The sequence below is a fragment of the Leucoraja erinacea genome, chromosome 7 (assembly GCF_028641065.1).
Source record: "Leucoraja erinacea ecotype New England chromosome 7, Leri_hhj_1, whole genome shotgun sequence".
Lineage (NCBI taxonomy): Eukaryota > Metazoa > Chordata > Chondrichthyes > Rajiformes > Rajidae > Leucoraja > Leucoraja erinaceus.
Genome location: NC_073383.1, coordinates 25,534,487 through 25,556,459, shown reverse-complemented (window position 1 = coordinate 25,556,459; position 21,973 = coordinate 25,534,487). Strand labels below are relative to the sequence as shown.

The 21,973-nt window shown below is 43.1% G+C and overlaps 1 protein-coding gene across 1 annotated transcript in view; it reads right to left on the bottom strand.

The window, feature by feature from the left end:
* myo3b (myosin IIIB) overlaps positions 1-21,973 on the bottom strand; it is a 414,745-nt gene that overhangs the window by 99,393 nt on the left and 293,379 nt on the right. Inside the window, exons 31-32 of the mRNA XM_055638011.1 lie at positions 18,059-18,116; positions 15,599-15,668 (exon numbers count right to left, since the gene is read on the bottom strand). Of these exons, the coding sequence (XP_055493986.1) occupies positions 15,599-15,668; positions 18,059-18,116 (128 nt within the window). The remainder of the gene's footprint in view (positions 1-15,598; positions 15,669-18,058; positions 18,117-21,973) is intronic.

The window sequence follows — 21,973 nt, the reverse complement described above, 5'->3', positions numbered from 1 at the left end:
ATAAAGGCGTAGACTATTTTCTAAATGGGGCGAGAATCCAGAAATTGGACATGCAAAGAGACTTGGTGATGCTGGTGCAGGATTCCCAAAAAAATAATCTGCAAGTCAAATCAGTAGTAAAGAAAGCAAATTCATGCTAGCATTTATTTTAAGAGGGCTTGCATACAAAAACAGGGATGTAATGTTGAGGCTCTATTAGGCACTGGTAAGGCCACATTTGGAATATTATGAGCAATTTTGAGCACCATATCTGAGGAAGGATGCGCTGGCTCTGGAGAGGGTCCAGAGGAGGTTTACAAGAATGATCGCAGGAATGAGTAGGTTAACCTATGATTGTCGGCACTGGGCCTGTACTCGCTGGAGTTTAGAAGAATGAGAGGGGACATACAAAATAGTGAAAGGCTTGGATAGAGTGGATATGGAGAGGATGTTTTCATTAGTGGCAGAGTCTAGGACGAGAGGTCATAGCCTCAGAATTAAAGGGCGTTCTTTTAGAAAAGAGATGAGGAGAAATTTATGTAGTCAGAGAGTGGTGAATCTGTGGAATTCTTTGTCATAGAAGGCAGTGGAGGCAAAGCCAGTGGATATTTTTAAGGCAGAGATCGATAGATTCTTGATTAGTACAGGTGTCAGAGGTTATGGGAAGAAGGCAGGAGGATGGGGTTAGAGGGAGAGATAAATCAGCCATGATTGAATGGCTGAGTAGATTTTGTTTTAATATTTTTATTATTTTATACATTTTTTGAGTAGATTTGATGGCCTAATTCTACTCCTATCCCTTATGACCTTATTGAGATAGGAAAGGCCAAATTTAGGCAGTTTATAAATGAGGAATAAGACGTGTTATGGACATTCGATAAGATACAAATTAGTCTGTCTTCATCACACATCTAATCATGATCAAATTGTTTGTTGATGTTCACCTTACATTTTTTTTAATACATTAGAACATAACAACCTGCTGTGAATCTGCCCTTCCATTTCAAGAACATATTAAGTAATGAATCAGACATAAAATCTCAAGTACAAACATAATTGTTAACTAAAGGTTATTCACATTATTCCCTTTATCATGTATCTGCACATTAATGGATGGCTCGATTGTAATCATGTATAGCCTTTCCGTTGACTGGTTAGTATGCAACAAAAGCTTTTCACTGTACCTCGCTACATGTCCCAATAAACTAAACAATTTCCAAAAGAAGTTACATCAAATTAGAAAACCAATTCTGGTGGGAAAGCTTGGACTGGTAAAGATAAATTTACAATGTAATTTCACCTTGGTAATAGTTACTATTCTTTAATTATTGTAAATTATTGTTGTTTTGTCTTGCAATTCTCTTTCCTTTTAAGAAGGCTTTTGCTGTAAAGAACATTTGCAACAGCTATTTTGTCAATGATCAGGGTGTTACTTTCTGTCAGTATTCACAAGACATGAATAATAGCCCCATCACAAATTAATTGAGGGACTAATTGAGTTGAAACAAATAATTGCCTCGAAATATATCCCAAGGGATCAGTGAATACATTTGAAAGGTAAAATGAACTAGAAATCTGAAATAAAAGCAAAGATATTCAGGTAGATGAAATTAAGTGTACAAAATTGTAAAATGCTTCAGGTGGGAACAGAACATACAGGAAGAGACTATAACTGAGAGAAGGTTATATATAAAAGGGATCCAGGATCATGTTTGATAATAAATTAAAACTTTTGCAATAATGCTTGGTGGCGATGAGTGAAACAAACTTATCACTTTATAAACTGTTTGTGCCACTGAATTAAAAACAAGATCTTGTAAATATTGATCCCGGCTCAATCATGACCTCTGATGCTGTCTGTGTGGAGCTTCCTGTGACAGCATGGATTTCTTCCAGGTGCTCCGGTTTCCTCACACATCTCAAAGATGTGCGTATTTGTAGGCTAATATGTCTGTAAATTGCCCCAAGTGTGTAGGGAGTGTATACAAAAGAGGGATAATATAGAACTTTGTTTTTTATTGTGAATGGTCAGCATGGACTTGGTGGGCCGAAGGGCCTGTTTCCATGCTGTTTCTCTCTAAACTAAATATTGTTGTTCACTGCAGAACAAACAATATTGGTAAAATGTGGAGGATATAGAATAGGTTAGGTTGAATAACAGAAGAGATAGAGGAGTTTGATTTGAAGTATTTATTATGTACATTGGGCATATTTTATTTGGAACAGCTAAGAGATTGACAGGTGATTATGAATGTTGTTTTCTAGATTCTAAAAGAACACTTTCATCATATAAACCAAGCTCGAGTCGAGTGGTGGCACCATCGAGTGTGGCTGCCTCGCCTGCAGCTTAGTCTTTTTAGTCTTTTTTATCTGGGGGAAGAGGGAAACTGTTTTTCTTAGTCACTTCCTGGTCGAGGATGCGACTATTCTCCGAGCTGCATCTTCGCTTCCTACTATCTGGACTGGCGCATCCTTTCCTGCCAGAGACCGGCCAGAGCTTCAGCTTCAGCAGCGGCGCAGCACTGGATTCCATCACGGAGCAAGCGATGCCGTATCGGGAATCGCCGCGTTGGAGCTCCGACTGGGACTGCCGACTTTGAATACCGTGGAGCTGTGGTCTGTGGAGTTTCCAGCCACGGGCAGCGGGAGCTTCCAGCTGTTGGTGGCGCTGACTTGCCAGCCGCGGGCGGCGCTGACCTTGACATCGCGGATCTCTCGCCAAGGGCGCCAGCATTGAATCTCCGCCCAGCTTGGCCTGTGGACTTCAGAAGCCGTGGTCTCCGGTAGGAAGCGGCCGATTCGGAGGCTCTGGGCCGCTGAGTGTTCTTCCGTTCGAGGGCCTAAAACATCGGGCCACCATGCGGCGACTGCGGAAGCCTCAACAAGCCCCGACCATGGGTGAACAGAGGACAAGGACTTAACTTTGGTGCCTTCCCTCACAGTAACGTTTCCCACTGTGAGGGAATTCTTTTTTTAATGTTTTATGTTAAGTTATATAGTGTTGTGTTTATCTTATTTATGTGCTGCATGGTACCTCAAATTTCACTGCACCAATTGGTGTACGTGTCAATAAATGTCCTTTGTCCTTTTGTCCTCTTATCCTTTTCCAAAATGGTAAAACTAATATAAAAGTACATGTTCGGAGTAAATAGGCCCTGACAGCGATAAGACAGAATTCCTCCTCATAGGCTCCAAATACACACTCAGCAAAATCAATAACCCCACTCTCACCATCGACGGCACCACTGTCTCCCCATCTCCCCAGGCCCGCAAACTTGGCATGATCTTTGATTCCACCCTCTCCCTTGAGCCTCACATCCACCATGTCATTACAAGATACAAGATACAAGATAAATTTAATTGTCACGTGTGCCAGATGGCACAGTGAAATGAATTCCCATACAGCCATACAATAAAAATAAACAGGACTCAACACACTATAGAATTCAACACAAAACATCCCCACACAGCAGAACCAAAGTTTCCCACTGTGTGGGAAGGCACCAAAGTCAGTCTCTTCCTCCACTGTTCCCCGTGGTCAGGGTCTCCCCAAGCCCTCCGCAGTTGCAGCTACGAGCGGCCCGATGTCCAGGACCGCTCGCCTGGATGATACCAGTCCGACGTCGGGGCCGCGGGACGTCCTCAGCGGCGTAGACACAGAGTCGGCCCCCTCCTACCGGAGTCGGCGGCTTCCAAAGTCCGCAGGCCGCGCCGGGTGGAGACTGCTGCTGGAGACCCTCTGTGAGGCGCCCCAGGACTCCACGATGTTGTTCAGCGCCGCCCGCGTTGGAAGCTCTCCGCACCAGAGCTCCACGATGTTGGAGCAACGGCCCAACGCTCCGGAGCTCTAAACGGCGACCCAGGTAGGTATCGCCCGCTCCGCGTTGACTCCAGCGCTGCTCCGCCGCTGTAGCAGCCCTGGTCCGGATCCCGGTCCCCGGCAGGAAAGGCCGCTCCGATCCAGCTGGTAGGCCGCGAGGTGAGGGGCGAGGACGCGACTTGGAGAAATAGTCGCGTCCCCGCCAGGAAGAGACGGAGAAACGGTTTCCCCCTTACCCCGCCCCCCTCCCCCACATAGAAAAGTTAAAGTTCCCCCTAACACACCACTTTGGACTAACTAAAAATAATAAAAAAGATGGAAATGACAGACAGGCTGTAGGTAGAGGCTGCTGCCAGGGCAGCGCCCCTAGTGTCCCATTAAAACCTCCTTCTATTAAAACCTCCTTCTTTCATCTCCGCAACATCGCCAAACTCAGACCCTCTCTCACACCTCCCGCTGCTGAAAGACTCATCCATGCCTTCATCTCCTCCCGACTGGACTACTGCAACTCACTTCTCCTTGGCATCAGCTCCACCTACATCAACCGACTCCAACTGGTCCAGAACGCAGCCGCCCGACTCATCACCCACACCAAATCCTGGCATCACATCACTCCAGTCCTCAAACAACTTCACTGGCTTCCCATCTCCCACCGGATCACCTACAAAATCCTGGTCCTCACCTACAAAGCCCTCCACCATCTGGCCCCCCCATATCTCACTGACCTCCTCTCCCCCTACCAACCCTCACGGTCCCTCAGATCCACATCAGCCGGTCTCCTCTCCATCCACAAGTCCAACCTCCGCAGTTTTGGGGACAGAGCCTTCTCCAGGGCAGCTCCCAGGCTCTGGAACTCCCTCCCACAACTGATCCGCAATTCCGTGTCCCTCACCATCTTCCAGTCCCGCCTCAAGACCCATCTTTTCACCTCTGCCTATCCTTAGCCACACGTCCCCTCCCTTTTCATCTGTGCTTGAATTGCCTCATATTGTGTTTTGAATTGAATTTCTGGCTTTAAATTGTGTACTAGTCATGTCTCTACTATTTATTTCATTCCCCTTACATGTTTTTCCTCTACTTGCTAAATTTTTGTAAGGTGTCTTTGAGACTCTTGAAAGGTGCCCATAAATAAAATGTATTATTATTATTATTATTAAATTCGCAGCTTTTTAAAAAAATATTTTATTTTATTAGAAGTAAGTACAATCATATGGCACCAAAGTGCCTAATATATATTTCCATAATACATTTTATGTACAGCTTCTTATTTTTTTTTGTTATAATAAAGAAAGATAAGAATAAGAAAAATAAATTAGATAGTAAAGGATAGAAAGGCGTGAGATATATAGTGTGTGAAGAAAAAGAAAATAGACGAATGAGTGAAGAAAGTTGAGGAATAGGAAAAAGAGAATAAGACATAAAGAAAAGAAGTAAGGAGATCATTGTTTATAATCTTGACCATCCCTCGTCCAGTCCTGAAACAGTTAGCTTTTACAATTGTGTTGCACCATATGATTCCAAATTCACAGCTAATGCAAATTATTTGAACCTTGGTTCCACCATACCACACACTATTCTTCCTTATCTGATACACTTTGGCCTCCATTTCATCTCTAGTCTTTGTTACTATCTCCACCTTCCAATCAATCCTCCTCAGCTGTATCCACATACCACTTGCCAGTTTTTGTTCCACCCCTTCCCCTCATTAGTTTAGTTTAGTTTAGAGATAAAGTGCGGAAACAGGCCCTTCGGCCCACCGGTCCGCACCAACCAGCGATCCCTGCACATTAACACTATCCCAGTGGGGACAATTTTTACATTTACCAAGCCAATTAACCTAAAAACCTGTACGTCTTTGGAGTATGGGCGGGAACCTCAGAGAACACCTACACAGGTCACAGGGAAAACATACAAACTCCGTACACAATGATGGACTGGCCAAGGTGTCAGCTTGCCCGATGGCAAGTGAATCTGATGAAGTGGGCCCCTGATGAAGTGTATCCTGGCACCCAATATTTTTAGACCCAGTCCGCCACTGTCCGTACAGACAGCGCCCATAGTCGGGATTGAATCTGGGTCTCCAGCGCTGCATTCGCTGTGAGGCAGCAACTCTACCACTGCACCACTGTGACCGCCCTCATCTCTCTTTACTAGATTTCTCCCCTCTACTCCATCAGTCTAAAGAAAGATGCTGACCCGAAATGTTATCTGTCCATTTCCCACCACAGATGCTTCCTGACCTGCTGAGTTATTACAGCACTTTGTTTTTCGCTCAAGATTTCAGCATTGGCAGTCTCATGGGTCTCCATCAACATTACATGGTCTGCTTTCATTCAGTAATTCTACATTGCCATGAGACACTGTGCTGTAAATGGCTTCCCACTTCACAAACCCTGCAAAAAAGATGTGTTCAGCAGGGGCGGAAATCGCTATCAAAACATGGGGGACGCACAATTCCTTGGTGGCCGCACCAACACACACGTGAGGCTTAGAAGGCTTCTGCTGTGGTCCCTGTGGACGGCAACATCGGGAGTTGACCTGGTTGGTGACTGACTCCAAACTCCAGCAACAGCTTTGTCTGCCCCGAATCGTGGGGCTTGAATCGGCCCTTTCGCGAGGCCTTTCATCGCCCGGCGCAGCTTAAAATCGGCCGGCGGGGGCTTCAACATCGGGAGCCTCGATCGTCACATTGCAGCAGTTTCATTCTAAGCTGCACTGGGTGATGAAAGGCCCCGTGAATGGGCCAATGGGCCGATTCAGCCCTTAGAAAGCGTCTGATACCCACTTGAATCTTTCAAAAGCTACAATGTGCTAAATAACACAAACAAATAAAACTGAAGCAAATTAAGGCAAACAGAAGGACCAACCTTGGAGGGGAGAGAGAGAGAGTTGGGAAAAGAATACTAAAAATCGTGAGTGACCGTGAATGAGGGATTTACCATGTCTCAAAGATCTTTTGCGTTGAATCAGTTTCTATTATGATACAAATCTGAAAAAGCTTCTTAACTTAAAACTATGCCTTCATTAGAAAACCTCCCTTATGTTTAATTACAACTCATGAAAGACTTTTAACACACATGTAATTACAAATATATAGTTAAATTTAACATTTTAACCCTAGTAATTCAGATAATGAAATAGAAAAAAATGAATGCTTTGAATCTATTCAAATGACTGTAACAATTTAGTTAATACTTTGTAGATAATATTGAAATGAACAAAACTGCAGATCCAAATCCTATTACAGAAAGGAACATTAATGACTTTTGCTGAAATATAAAGGCAGTTTTTTTAGCTCTTAAATGACATTTTATTGAACAACAGGTTTGAATAAACGTACACATTTCTTCCATTGAAATTAATGTACTCATATATTGTGTACATATAGTGAGCCTGGACAGTGGTTCAGCAATCCAAAGCAATGTTCACAGGTTAGTTAATGTAAAGTCAGAAACACTAACTGTGATAATGTCTTTGTTTCAGCAACTTAAAAACCAGTTTGAAGTACACAATCAAATGCTTTGATAGAACATATCGATATGACAAATTACCTTTCATTTGTTTTTTGTACCTTTTCATGCCTCTAGTTTCCTTCTTCCCTGACTAAGTCTGAAGAAGGGTCTTGACCCGAAACGTCAACTATTCCTTTACTCCAGAAATGCTGCCTGACCCGCTGAGTTACTCTAGCATTTTGTGTCTATGTTCATTGTAAACAAGCATCTGCAGCTCCTTCCTACACAATTTAATAGTTTAGCTCTCCACCGATGCTACCAGAGTGTTAAGTGCTTCCAGCACATTCTGTTTTTAGTTCAGATTTATAGAATCCATTGCATTTTGCTTTTGTATTACAAACATAAATCATTTTATCTTTAATTTGATCCAGAATTAAAGTATGATGTTCTGGCTGTGGGTGGGAGGGATGGAGGGGAGAGAGAGAGATGGGAATGAAAGGACAATGGCTTGGGCAGGAAACCATTGCCAAAGGGAATTTACACCGCATCAGGTGAGTCAATTGGACTTAAGGGCCTGTCCCGCTGCGGCCACCTAATTTGCGAGTTTAGAAGAGATTGCCCTCGACTCATACTCGCAGCATGGTCGACACGAGGTCCTCCGAGGTCTTATTAACTCTCCTTCATGCTCGAGAGTAGTCCCCGCGTTCTCGAAACCTCAGCTAGGTCGCGGCGTATTTTTCACCATGCAGAAAAATGCCCGCGAGCAAAAAAAGGTCGCCATAGAAAAACTTGATTTTTTTTTTACTCGTAGGTTTAGTCGAAGTAGGTCGTAATAGGTCGGCATGTTATTCGAAGGTAATCGAGGGTAGTCGAACGTAATCAAAGGTAGTCAAAGGTAGTCGTAGATAGTCTTCAACATAGTCAAAGGGACGTCGAAGGAGATTGAAGGAGGTTGTCTTCACTCTCCACTATTCGGTGTCCAATTTTCCCGAAGCTAGTCGAAACTAGTCTTCAACATAGTCGAAGGAGGTCGAAGGAGGTCTTCTACATAGTCAAAGGAGGTCCTCAACATGACACTTTTTCAAACTCTCCTAAACTCTTCTATACTCGCCAATTAGGTCGCCACAGTGGGACAACTCCTTGCTCAGAGAGCTGGAGCATTGGTTTTCCCTGTTGGCTGCAGAATTTAAAGTATAGATATGTGTAAAAATGGTCTTGCGTTTTTTTTACAGTTTCTGTCCTCAGGCCTCTCACACAGCATAACTGATGGTTAAGCCAAAACTGCTTCCTTACTTGGAATTGCAAGACAAATGTTAGACCTAACAAAAAAGATCCCTGTGGTTTTCCAATGAGAATTTCAGTGCATGTGAAAGTGTGAAGTATGTGTATGGCATACAAGCACATGCCCAGGGCAATTGGAGAAAGTGAATCAAAAAATATGCATGTCTTAGCAGTTCTCCAACTGATACATTTCTAAAAGCTAGGGGACGTCAGAAGAAGAAACCATCAGCAAAACTGGCAATGTGGATGTTATAATAGACCTCAAGCAGTGGAAAAAATGGACAATGTTATTTCAAGGAACTTACCTGAGAGTTGACAGTGTTGGTAACAATGGTGGCAATTTGAGGCAACAGATGATTAACCTTGGGAATACAAGCAAGAGTAGGAACAAGAGAGAACACTAGCCAAAGCTCAGTAGGAAAGAGGAGCAGCACAGTTGAAAGGGCACTTGGTAAGTTTCTTTGGTCAAAGATCACCTCAATCTTTGTGCAGAAGAGCATGACCACATTAAGACAGGGTTAGATACCAGCTCAGACTCAAGTTAGTTGCTTCAGAAGTTTTGGAGAATGCGATGGGGTGTAAGAGCCCTTCAGTTCATACATAAAATGTGAATGTTTTGTAGAGCAAATAATTTAATGAAATTGATGATGACGGTGAGAATGTGTCTGCATAAACTGATGGATTATGGAAGTGCAAAAAGATTGCTCCCTTAAGAAGCACGTATTTACTATCTTAAGGCTCTTTTGCATTGCCGTTTAAAAAGGCAAGTAACAAGAATGGATCTACTAAAAAAAATACCATTTACCTTAGGCAATCAGCTTTCAACTAATAGTGGTAGTGTCAGCATCAGAGGACATACCACGTTCTTAAACATGAAAAATAATACCATCAATAAATGTTCATGCATGTAAATGTACATCATAAATGTGCACCCACATTCAGGATATTATGTTAGCAGATCTTATAATGCCATGGAAAGCAAAAATAATGCTTTTGCATTGTAAAGTATAGGTGACCCCACTTCATGGAGGGGAGGTTGTGTTCAAAATGGTCAGAATTACGATTTTCTGTAACTCGAAGAGCATCAAAGAATGGGAGTCGAAAACAAAAATAATCTAAAAAAGGTACTCTCCCCTCCCTCCCCCTGGAGAGTCGCCTGTAGCACAAACATCTCAATTCTAAATCCTCAGAAATTATGGAGAGCTACAACTAGAAATCAGGCATCAGGCAAGATTGGCATTGAGTACATCACCTCATTGAAGATCTGCCTTGGCAATGCAACATTGGCTCTCTCCTAGACTACATTCTGCATGATGAATTTGTTTGTAGTTTAACTGGTGAACAAATTCAATCAGTTATTAAGCAGATGAATCCTCACATTTGATCTTGCTTTCATAATCCAAAACAAGATCAAAAGTGGAACAGCATGAATAGCTATTGCAGATGTAATGGAAGTTATCCACAGCTCTCATGTTAATTCCAAATGATAAAGTGTTTTAACTGTCAGAAATAAAGAGCACATATCCTCAGCATGAAAGTCTAAAGCCAGGATTGATGGATGGGGTCCTTGAAAGCATTGGCATTGATCTTCTTACGGCGACGTTTCTATTGGCAGTGATGTTTTGGAGCCAGGCTGATGGAGATAGTAAAGCTGATTATGCAATGATTGGTTTAGTGGTTCTCAAGGCCTGTCATAACATAGGTGCCTCATGCATGTTTTCAGTTCCTCACATGGATAATCCGAATGCGTTACAGGCACCTTTGCTTGGATCATGGGTGTTGCCATGGTAACTTGCATGCTCATCTTTCTGGTGTAACAGGGTTTTGGAGATCATGGTCCAAGTATTTTGTCAGGAAGGGGTCCACTCTGGAGATAGCTTCCCACATTATTTTGCCTTACCAATTGATTAGTCTTCTTCCCTGAAGTTGGCAAGAAGGTCCAATTTGTCTTCCTCTGAGATATGCCACAGGAATCCCTCACCCCCCCCCCCCCCCCCCAAAAGGTTGGAGTCTATACATAACCAAAACTCTGATCTGGTGCTCTTCCGGTTTGCTCAGTTTCTTTATTTGCGCAAAAACGGTACGAGATAGCGCTACGATTTTTTGCCAGCTCACTCACCGTTCTCCTGTGCTGCGAGTGCAACAAGTTTTGTTCCGATTGGTGGTCTATTGTAAAAGTCAGCGAGGTTTAAACATCGTAAAAATCGCACGTGCGCAGACCAATCTCTGCTGTCAGTCAGCCCCGCGTGGATTAGTCTCTTCTCCTGTCACTCCCCGGGACGGTCCACCCCTTCCTGCGCCATCACATCTTTACTGGAGCTGAGGGAGGCCGGCGGAAATCTCCAACCGGACGCAATTTTCGGAGCGACCGGAAGCGGCCTGGCCCGACGCGGAGATGTCGCCAAACAGAAAGCGGTGAATCTAATCCCGGCAGAGGAGAGCGTTCAGCGTCCGCTGTGAGTCCCAAACGCACCGCTGTGAGTCCCAAACGCAGGAGCGGCAACCTCGAGGTTCTGGGGAGGGAGAGTGGGGGAGGAGAGGGCATAGAGGGAGAAGAGGGGACTAGGGAGGGGAGTCATGGAGAGAATGAGGGAGTAACTGAGAGTAGGGGAAAGGAGCGGTGAAGGAGGAATTGGGGGAGTTTAGGAGGAGAGAGGAAAAGAGGGAAGAGGTGAGGGAGGAAGAGGGGAGAATAGTTGGAGAGGGAGGAGGGGATAGAGGAGGGGGGTAGAGGAGGGGGGAGTGGGGGTGGTAGGGAGTGGGGAATAGAGGGATAGGAGGGGTGTAGGGAGGGGAGAGGAGTTACGGAGGGAGGGAGGGAGTGGCTGAGGTTAGGGGAAAGGAGAGGGAGAGAGAGAGTGAGGGAGGGATTGGGGGAGTGGAGCAGGAGAGGGAAAAGAAAAGGGAGGGTGAAGAGGAGGGGTTGAGAGTGCTGGGGGTGAGGGGAAATGAGGTGCGCCTGTGCAGTTGCTATGGGTGAGTGGTGGAATATTGCGTTGGGGGACCAGGCCTCCTGTGTGACAGGGACCCAACGGGTCCCACTTAGTCTAGTATAATTCTAAACCCCAAGGTTGGGGTGCCTGCACTGATTACTTCAGCATGTCGGTTCCATGTTGGAGTGAGCCTAGGATCATGAAGTATTCAATAATCCACCAGGAAGAGTCATGCTAAATAACATAGAACTAGTGTACGGGTGATCAATCTTCAGCATGGACTCAGTAGGCTGAAAGGTCCGTTTCCATGCTGCATTTCTAAACTAAACTAAACTTCCTTGTTCTTTGAGATAGCCGTCTCTGACCCATCACACTTCACTCAGAGGATTTCCATTCAGTTCAGTTCTGTTGCAGTTTGGATTGTCCATAAAGGTTTTATGGAACCTCCTCAGGGGAGTGGAAGTTGCCTGTGGAGAGACAATGCAGGGGGTCTCAGGAATGCTATATTTTAGACCACCAAGTAGGAGGATAAACTCAACTGTGGTAACTGCAGAGGCATTCCATTGTCTCTGCTTCAAGGAACGTCATTATCGGTGTGGGTATAGATTTGCAAATAGCTAAGCTGCAAGAACATATCCCTGTGGGACTTTATTAGTTATAGCCTTCCAATCTAAGAAAGATCAGTTTTGATCCCACACCTCATCTCGAACACTAATGGGCCTGTCCCACTTAGGCGATTTTTCAGTGGACTGCCGGCGACTGTCAAGTTGCTGGCAGTCGCCTGAAAAACCGGCAACTGGAACGGCGACTGTCAGAGTGGAACACACACACACACAAACACATTGCTTCCTTCACCAGCCCGTTATGCAGGCGGGGGACAGGGCAAGCGGGGGGAGCGCTGTTTAAAATATTCACATGGTGCAAAACCAAGGTGATACAGACACACGCCGCGATGAACGGATGAGAAGGTCGGCACTGTAAAAAGACGACTAAAGCACAGTGTACAGTAAGTCCTTTAAAAGAGGGGAGACAACTTTTAAGAAGCCAGCGATACACGGCTGTGAAGCTCGGCGGACATTTAACATTACCAATCGGTTATCCTTGGTTCTGAAAACTACTGCTTACCTTTTTTTCCCAATGAGCCAATGAAATTCACCGGTCAGCACCGGCTACAACCTACGAGAACCTCTGAGAACCTTCGACCTCTTGGCAACCCATTAGGACCTCCTGGCGACCCACCTACAGCTGGAGAATTCTCGCTACTCTCCACGGCGGCTTCATTCTAGTCCCCGCTATTTTTTCAACATGTTGAAATATTCACGGCGACCATAATGAGGCCGCGATTATTTTCCAGAATGCGGGAACTCCTCACGACCATGAAGGCGAGTCCCCGGCAATCACCGGCAAAATTGTGGCAACAGCATAGTCTCTTGCAGTCGCCTAAGTGGGACAGGCCCATTACCAATTTTCTACCCACATCAGGACTTGAGGGCCTGAGCTATAGAGAAAGGTTGGGCAGGCTAGGATTTTATTCCTTGGAGCGTAGAGGATGAGGGATGATCTTATAGATGTGTATAAGATCATGAGGGGAATGGATAGAGAAGCTGCACAGAGCCTTTTACTCATACTAGGGAAATCATGAACAAGGAGGCATAGGTTTAAGGCAAAAGAGGAAAGATTTAATAGGAATCTGAGGGGCAACCTTTTCACACGGGGGGATTATATGGAACAAGCTGCCAGAGGAGGTACTTGAGGCAGGTACTATAACAACAATGAAAAGACATTTGGACAGGTACATAGATAGAATAGGCTTAGACGGATATGGGCCAAAAGCCAGTCAGGAGTGGCTAGTGTAGATAGTGCATCTTGGTCAACATGGGCAGGTTGGGTGAAAGGGCCTGTATCCAAGCTTTATGACGATCTGTAAATTACCCTAATTCCATCTGTCCTAGCTTTGTTGACCCATATGGAAGATCATCTACTGTCCTGTAAAATCCAAATACATCTGATCTACTGGTTTCCCCAAATCTATTCCACAAAGAACTCAAGTAGATTAGTAAAAGATGATATACCTTTTGTTAAGGATAGAAGAGCTATGTTCTTGAAAACAGGAGACACAAGCTGACGTTCATATGTAAAACCCTTACGTGAGATATTCAAGAGAATATTGAAAAGACGTGCAATTCCAGAAGTTAATCCGGTAGAAGCAACACATGATTACACTGAAACTTTTCGTTTTAGGGTTATAGGCTTATTATTGTCACATGTACAGTGAAACGCTTTGTTTGGGCATGCTATCCAATCAGATCAGATATAAGCAACATAAATACAATCAAGTGAACCTCAATTACAATGGATAGAGCAAGTGCAGAATTTTGTTCTCAGCATTGTCGTGCATTTTTCCATAGACAAAGTCCAATGTCCACAATGGGATAAAGATTGAAAGGACAGTATTTTAGCTTATGCAATAAAAACGGAATAGAGAAATTATGCTTTACTTATGTAAAGTACAATGACAACAATATATTCCTTTGAGAAGATCAGAGATGCAGAAAGCCTGGAGTGGGTTAAATCTGTAAATCAAGTGAATATGTGAATCATTCTTTTCTTTCAAAGGGTAAAAAGCCAAGTGGTATAAATATACATGTGTATTTATGATGTATGCACATATATACAGAATAGTCGGAGAGTGAAATAAACAAGATTCACATGGTCTTTTCTGCATTACACGTCTCCTTGTCTCTGTCTGATTTATGATATTCCTGGTACCCTCCATTACGTCTTCTCATGAGAGCAGGTTACAATCACAGCATGTGGGACAAACAATGGCCATCTGCGTGTAGCGTAGACGGCAATTTTAGCTACCTGCATACGCGAGTCCCAGAGAGAGTGGAGGATCAAAACTCCACTTTACAGAGTAAATTTTTTAGAAAAATAATTATACACATGAAACAAGGTAATGAAAAGCAGTATTTTGAAATTACTTTGCCAATAACTTACATGTTTGCCACTTTAGTATTCTTGTGCATTATTTTAGACTGCACCAATCTGCTGTTGTTCACTATCGTTAACATGTATGCTGTTTACTCTGTGAGTTGCATGCAAATAAAGAATATCTTTGCATCCTGGTGTATAAGACAATAAACTGATCTGAATCTAAAGCCTGGACAGTATTGCACAAAGTCATCAGCAGCAGTCACATCTCAACTGAAATTAGCCCATTTGAGTCAAAAAGGCAGATCTTGTTCTGTCAGGCTGTAGTGTAGTCAAGCATTGAAGCCATGAGCAGCAGAGAAATTCAGATGATGCACACAGTGGACTAGAACATACAACCACAATGAAGCTCTTCTGGAAGCCTTTTACCAGCCAAAGTCCCATGCATAACTGCTGAAGAATCTCAGCAAAGTCAGCACGGTGGCACAGTGGTAAAGTTGCTGCCTTTCAGCACTTGCAGTGTCGGAGTACCGGGTTCGATCCTGACTAAACCAGAGTAATTTACTAAGGCTGTCTGTACGGAGTTTGTACGTTCTCTCCGTGACTGCGTGGGTTTTTCTTCCCAGATCTTCGGTTTCCTCCAACATTCCAAAGACATAGAGGTTTGTAGGTTAATTGGCTTGGTATAAGTGTAAATTGTCCCTAGTGTGTAGGATAGTGTTAATATGCGGGGATCGCTGGTCGGTGCGGACCCGGTGGGCCGAAGGGCCTGTTTCCGCGCTGTATCTCTAAACTAAACTGAACTAAAGTCCAGCTCTGCTTTTAGACTCGACGGGGAGTCCAGTGGAAGCAGCAAATTAAGATTGTCCAGGCAGTTTGAGACTTCCACATTCACGCAGGTCCTGAAACTTACTGGCACTTATGTTGAGCAATGCCAGCCACAATTATGACACAATTGAATTCTAATTGGGTTAGTTTAAACTAGGTTTGTTCCACTCAGTATTCATCAGAGCTATTTCCCCTCTTGCTGGTAGCATCTCTATCCAAACAGTGAATGCAAATAAAGCAGTTTTAGCTATTGCTTCTATAGTTGGGTTTATGAAAAGAGAGAAATAACAATTTGTTCAATTGCACAGTTACCCATTATTCACTAATTAATGTATGCTTTGGGCAAGTATTCATTCCAAACCCAGGCTTACCTTTCATAACTGGATGAGACTGAGGCTTTGTCTTATTTGGTGATTGAAGATTTGCCATGTCATTGGAATCCTTTGCAACGACAAAAAGGACAATTTACATTTACCAAGAATAACATAAAATAATTAAAGAATATACTCAATATTCTTCATCTTATTTTACAACAATTCCAAACGCCGACAAACAAACAAACATATTGGTAATAGACAGTCAATGATCCAAAATTAATATATTTTAATTTACCAAGTATAAATGATTTAACTAAAGTTTTCTTAAAATAATAGTTTCCATTTTTAGCCTGCGAATGTTTGTGATGGGGGATAATATACTTGTAACAGATAGTGTGAAGTTATATCACATATTACTTGTAAACAAACAAGGAAATGTTTAGACACAAAATGTTATAGTAACTCAGCGGGTCAGGCCAATCGCTGGAGAAAATAGACGGGTGAGGTTTCGAGTCAGGATCATTCGTCAGACCCAACCTGAAATGTCACCTATCCATGTTCGCCACAGATGCTGCCTGACCAGTTGAGTTATGCCAGCATTTTGTGTCTACCTTTGGTATAGACCAGCATCTGCAGTTCCTCTTTATTACATTATTAAAGGAAATAGTTATCAAAGATAATCATCTTTGCATGGTTAGTAGAAATAACCCTCATAATTTAAAGAAAGTGGACCCTTATTTCATACGCATCTGCAAATCTTATGTAAAGAACATTACTGACAACATAGGTGACTTTTTGTAAGTAACGAGTCATATTTTCTAAGTAGAATAACTTACATAAACGTATAAAGGATATTATTTTTCCCCAAACATGAATTGAACACATTGTGCATCAGTAATAGCACACTAATAACTTCTAGTCCTGCTAATGACTTATATTTTTAAATAAAAGCACAATGGGAAAGTATTAATCTGTTTAAGATTTCGAACAACATACTCCAAAGGTTTTACCTTTTAATCTTACATATGCTTAACAGAGTTACTGGCAAATCTATGCATTTCTATTTCATCCTTTCAACATCAAGTGGTGAGCAGCAAAAACTGGATCATACATCAAAGACTATGCGCAGCTCCAAGTCATAAAATGACTCTTCCATTTCACATATTGAATTCAAGCAGAATATCAAAGTGTTACCAAAGAACCTCAGGTCTTAACAGAGAAAAGGGCTTTAACATCTGTAGAATGTGAAGTGCAAGACAAATCACCTCAGGGAAATGCTAGCGTTTATTCACAGCAGCAAATTTCCAGCCTTTTGATTCTCTTATTCACTGTACCACCCTGTCTCTCCACAGAACCAGTTCTATGCAAGGAACCCTTTGTCTCAAAAACTTCAAACATTGCTATAGTGGTTTCATGTTAAGATAGTACAGCAGGGCAGCTCTGAATATATCTCAGACCTGTGCATTTAGGTTTTTGAACACAGATTGTGTGTTTGAGTGTGTGTCTGTGAGAGAGAGAGAGAGAGACAAAGGGGGTATGAATAAGGAAGGCGGAGGAGGGAGGGGGCGAGAGAGAGGGAGGGAGAGAAGGTAGTGGGAGAGAGGGGGAGCAAGAGAGAAGGGGTGGGAGGGTGAGGGCAAGAGTGGGCAAAAGAGAGGGGGGGACGAGAGGGGGGGGGCAAAAGAGAGAGGGGCGAGAGGGTGGGGGGAGAGAGAAGGGAAGGCAAGACAGGGACGGTGCGCAAGAAGAGATGGAGTACGAGAGAGGACCTGAGGACAGAGGTCGAGAGAGAGATAGAGCCCATGTGAAGACCTAGGGTAGTGTGTTCGAACGAGAGGAATTGAAATTGGGCAGTGATGATGGACTGTGAAAGGCAGAGGGTGTAAACAAGACAGTTTACGAGTGTGCAAGGTGTTAGAGAGTGTGAGAATCTGTAAGTGCAGTCAGGAGGTGAAATATGTATGGCAGGCAGTTTGCTAATAGAGGGTGCAAGAGAAGGGGTATAAAAGAAAGGTTGCAAGTATAAGTGTATGGAAAAAAAGTGTTTGTATGTGTGTAAGAGCAAGTGTGTGTGTGTGTGTATAAGAGCATGTGTGTGTGTGTGTATATAAGAGCATGTGTGTGTGTGTGTGTGTGTGTGTGTGTGTGTGTGTGTGTGTGTGTGAGAGCATGTGTGTGTGTGAGCATGTGTGTGTGAGCATGTGTGTGTGTGTGTGAGCGTGTGTGTGAGCATGTGTGCGTGTGTGAGCATGTGTGTGAGCATGTGTGTGTGTATGAGCATGTGTGTGTGTGTGTGAGAGCATGTGTGTGTGCGTGTGTGCATGTGTGTGAGTGTGTGTGTGTGTGTGAGAGCATGTGTGTGTGTGTGTGTGTGTGAGAGCGTGTGTGACAGAGAGAGTGAGAGAGTGAGAGAGGGAAACAGAGAGAGAGAGAGAGAGAGAGGGAGCAAAGAGAGAGAGAGAGAGCAAAGAGCGGTGAGAGATTGGGAGGAGCAAGTGTAAGAGAAAGTGTTACCTTTTCATCATTCGGGACTTCAATGCCTCCTTTATGAGATTCAACACGATTGATATGACTGCAAATGAACAAACAAATGGAAAATTCAAAGCTACAAGAAATATAATGATGCATTATAAAAATATAATGCCTGTGCAACAGAAGAACATTTAATGACACGTTGATCAATATGTTTCCATTATATATGCAGAATATCTGTCAGAATTACTTTGCTGGTTTCTTCCTCAAGAATAAAAAGGACCATTGATGTGGTACAGTTTACATCAAAAGTACACACTAGCACTGAAGCTTATGCTGATCAAACCGACTTGTTTAATGGCATTGAATCAAAAGTTCCCAGGGTGTTTCACTTACCGACAATACCTTGCAAAATTCTAAGGTGAGTGGGTTTGTTCATTAGAAGCTTACAAAGCAGACTTAAAAGATAAATTCAGGGTGGATGAAGTGTAGGGAGGATTGTTGAGCTGAAACCAGTCCTTTAGATTCACCATACACAAACTCAGCTATGACTTACAGTGACAAGAAGTTTTTGCTATATTATATTATGTTCTAATGTAAATAAATAAGCACAGCGATAATAAGGCTGTTTGGATAAATAAGGGCTATAAATCTAAAATCTAATAACTTTTTTCTCTTGATCGCGATTTTTACGCGGAATGGTTAAAATTGTAACAGGAAGAATGTGGAGGCTTTGGAAAGGATGCAGTGGAGGTTTACCAGAAAGATGTCTGGATTAGAAGGTATTAACTACAAGGAGAGGTTGGACAGACATGGCCTGATTATTCTCCATGCAACTGCTTGGGTGTATTGGGTGAACTGCTACATTCTCACCATGATACTGAAGTAACTTTAGCCAAGTCTATCATACGCTATAATTGACACAAATTGCTGGAGTATCTCAGCGGGTCATGCAACATCTCTGGAGAAAAACGATGGGTGACGTTTCGGATTGGGGCCCTTCTTCAGACTGAGAGTTGAGGGGAGGCATCTGGAGGTAAATCACACAGAGGGAGCAGTGAGAGGGTTTCACAGAACTCTGTCTGACAGAGAAGGAGAGCTTCTTCAAAGTAGGCATACCTTGAGGCGATTTCGCTGCGGCGTAGACAAAATGTGTAGAAAAGAACTGAAGATGCTGGTGTACGCCAAAGATAGACACAAAGTGCTGGCGTAAGTCAGCGGGTCAGGCAACATCGCTGGAGAAAATGATGGGTGATGTTTCGTGTTGGTTCCCTTCTTCATACCGAATGTAGAGGGTCTCACAAATCATAACCCGAACCCTCCTACTCTGTGATTTACCTCCAAGTTCTCTCTCCTCTATTTTCAGTTTGAAGAAGAGTCCCAACCCGAAATGTCACCCATCCTTTTTCTCCAGAGGTGCTGCCCGACCCAATGAGTTATTCCAGCACTTTGTGTCTATCTTCGGTATTATCCAGCTCCTGCAGTTCCTTTCTACACCCTGTAAAATATACTCTTATGGTGAGGCTGGGTTAATATATCAGAGCTGCAACAACTGTAGCTTTCATTTATTGAGCAATGTTAATATCACAAAACATCTCAACATGTTGCAGAGATGCATAAGGCCAATGTCCAAAAAATTAGTCAATGAGGTAGGTTTAGGCAACCTTCCTGTGACCACGTGCGTTTTCTCCGGGTGATTCGGTTTCTTACCACATCTCCAAATAGGACAGGTTTGTAGGGTAATTGGCTTCTGTAAATTGTCCATAGTGTGTACGATAGTACTAGTATACGGAAGGTCACTGGTCGACACGGACTCAGTGGGCTGAAAGGCCTGTTTCAGCGCTGTATCACTAAACTCAGTATGTTGGAATGGGACAACAAGCATAGATGGATGAGTGATTTAATAGCAGAAAACATTAAATGGAGGGAAGCCAGGAACAGAGGTGGTTGCAGGTGGTCTTTGTGATGGCATGGAAATGTGGCCCAAAATAATTTTGAGTTCAAACATGACTTCATGGCATGAAGAGATTGTTTCAGTTTCATACTGTTGCCAAGAATGGACAGTCTGTAGTTAGAAATAATGTTAGAAAGGCACTTTGGAACATTTTGCTGGAGATTTATGCTCATCTATCTCAACATGTTTGAGTGGTTGAGTACTAAAAGGTGGCTAACATATCAATTTTCAAAATGGTATACAGAGCCAAATGCAGATCATTACAGATAATTGCTTAGCATTTATGAAAAGTAAAGCTTTGCAGATTTTAAGTAAATTTGAAATGCCTATAATTTATTTGAGAAAGTAAGTAGAAACAGACATTGCAGATTTTGTAAAAAGGAACAGCATGTTTGATAACGCTGAGAGTATGTTTGAACATGACTGAAAGGTGGCTCCAGGAATTACTGAGGCGTGATGTGTATGGACTTTCCAGAAGCTTTTGATCAGGCAATTATGAGTTCTATGGAAATGTAGCAACTTCAAATGAAATCTGTTTGCAAATGAAGTGTCAAGGAATAGAAGTCATAGAGTTATAGAGCCCTACAGCGTTGAAAAAAAGCCCTTTGGCCCAACTTGTTTGTGTCGAACAAGATGCCTCTCCTACACTAGTCCCGCCTACCCACATTTGGCCCATATCTCTCTAAACCTTTCCAATCCATGTACCTGTCCAAATGTATTTTAAATGTTGTGATAGTACTGTTAATTCCGGCCAAATTTGAGAGGCTAGGACACTAAAATTGAGTAAAGGCTTCTGGGCTGCTAGGCCATTTGGTCAATTTAAATGTGCCTTCTGCAGAAATAGGACATGCTGCAGAATGGTGCCAGTTTGTCTAGAGACTAGATAAGAGCTGCAGGAAGAGAACGGAAACATCTGCAGATCCTGACAATTAGGTGCAAATTGCATGGAATGGATTGGATGAATGCAAACCAGACATACACATTGTATATAATGTTGCAAAGCTTTACTTTGCTAGATGTTGATTGGATTAAGTATTGAGCCTTGTCTGGGTTTCTTGAATATCAAAGCACATGTTGCGATGTTTATTTCCTCTTCGGAAGTACCGTTTGAATACATCGTATTAGTCACTGTATTATTGGGTTAGGGAAATGTCTATCATGTACTGTGTTAATCGATATATGTTATTGGACTGTATAGAGATCACCCTTATGTGGTTCGGCCCCTCAAGGTTCGGGGACCTATAAAAGGCCGCTCCTACGAGGTCCTGTGTCGATCTTCTGGGAGAACGCTTAGGACTGTGTGACCTTCTGGAGTGTCTCTGCTTGAGCGAGGCTAAAGAATTATACCAAGCCTATAAACCTGTACATTTTTGGAGAGTGGCAGGAAACCGGAGCACCCGTGGAAAACCCATGTGGTCACAGGGAGAACTTAAAAACTCTGTACAGACAGCACCCGTGGTCAGGGTCGAACAGATGGAAGGTGAACTATTATTCTTAAACACGTATTTAATTCATTACGAGTGCAGTACCGTGCCGCCTTGCCAGGGAATTTTTTGGGATGTTAGAGGACACCTGGAGGAGACTCACGGTTTTGTAGAGAGAGCACGCAAAATCAGTATCTGGGTCCATGTTGTGAGGCAGCACCACCCCACCACCCCATGAATGGTGTTCAGGAAACTGAGAGAGTGCCATGCCTAATTCCTAGCTTACTGCCTGTTACGAGAAATTAAAATGTGGCCTGTTTTTGTTAGAATAGACAATATTGGGGGAATTTGGCACAAGTGTTAAAAATAATCAAGGAATAATCAATAAAGATAATCAAGAAATATTATTCTGAAGATAGACACAAAAGGCTGGAAACGTCACCCATTCCTTCTCTCCAGAGATGCTCCCTGTCCTGCTGAGTTACTCCAGCTTTTTGTGTCCATCTTTGGTTTAAACCAGCATCTGCAGTTCCTTCCTGCACAAGGGTATTATTCGGATCGTTTCAGGGTTCTAGAATG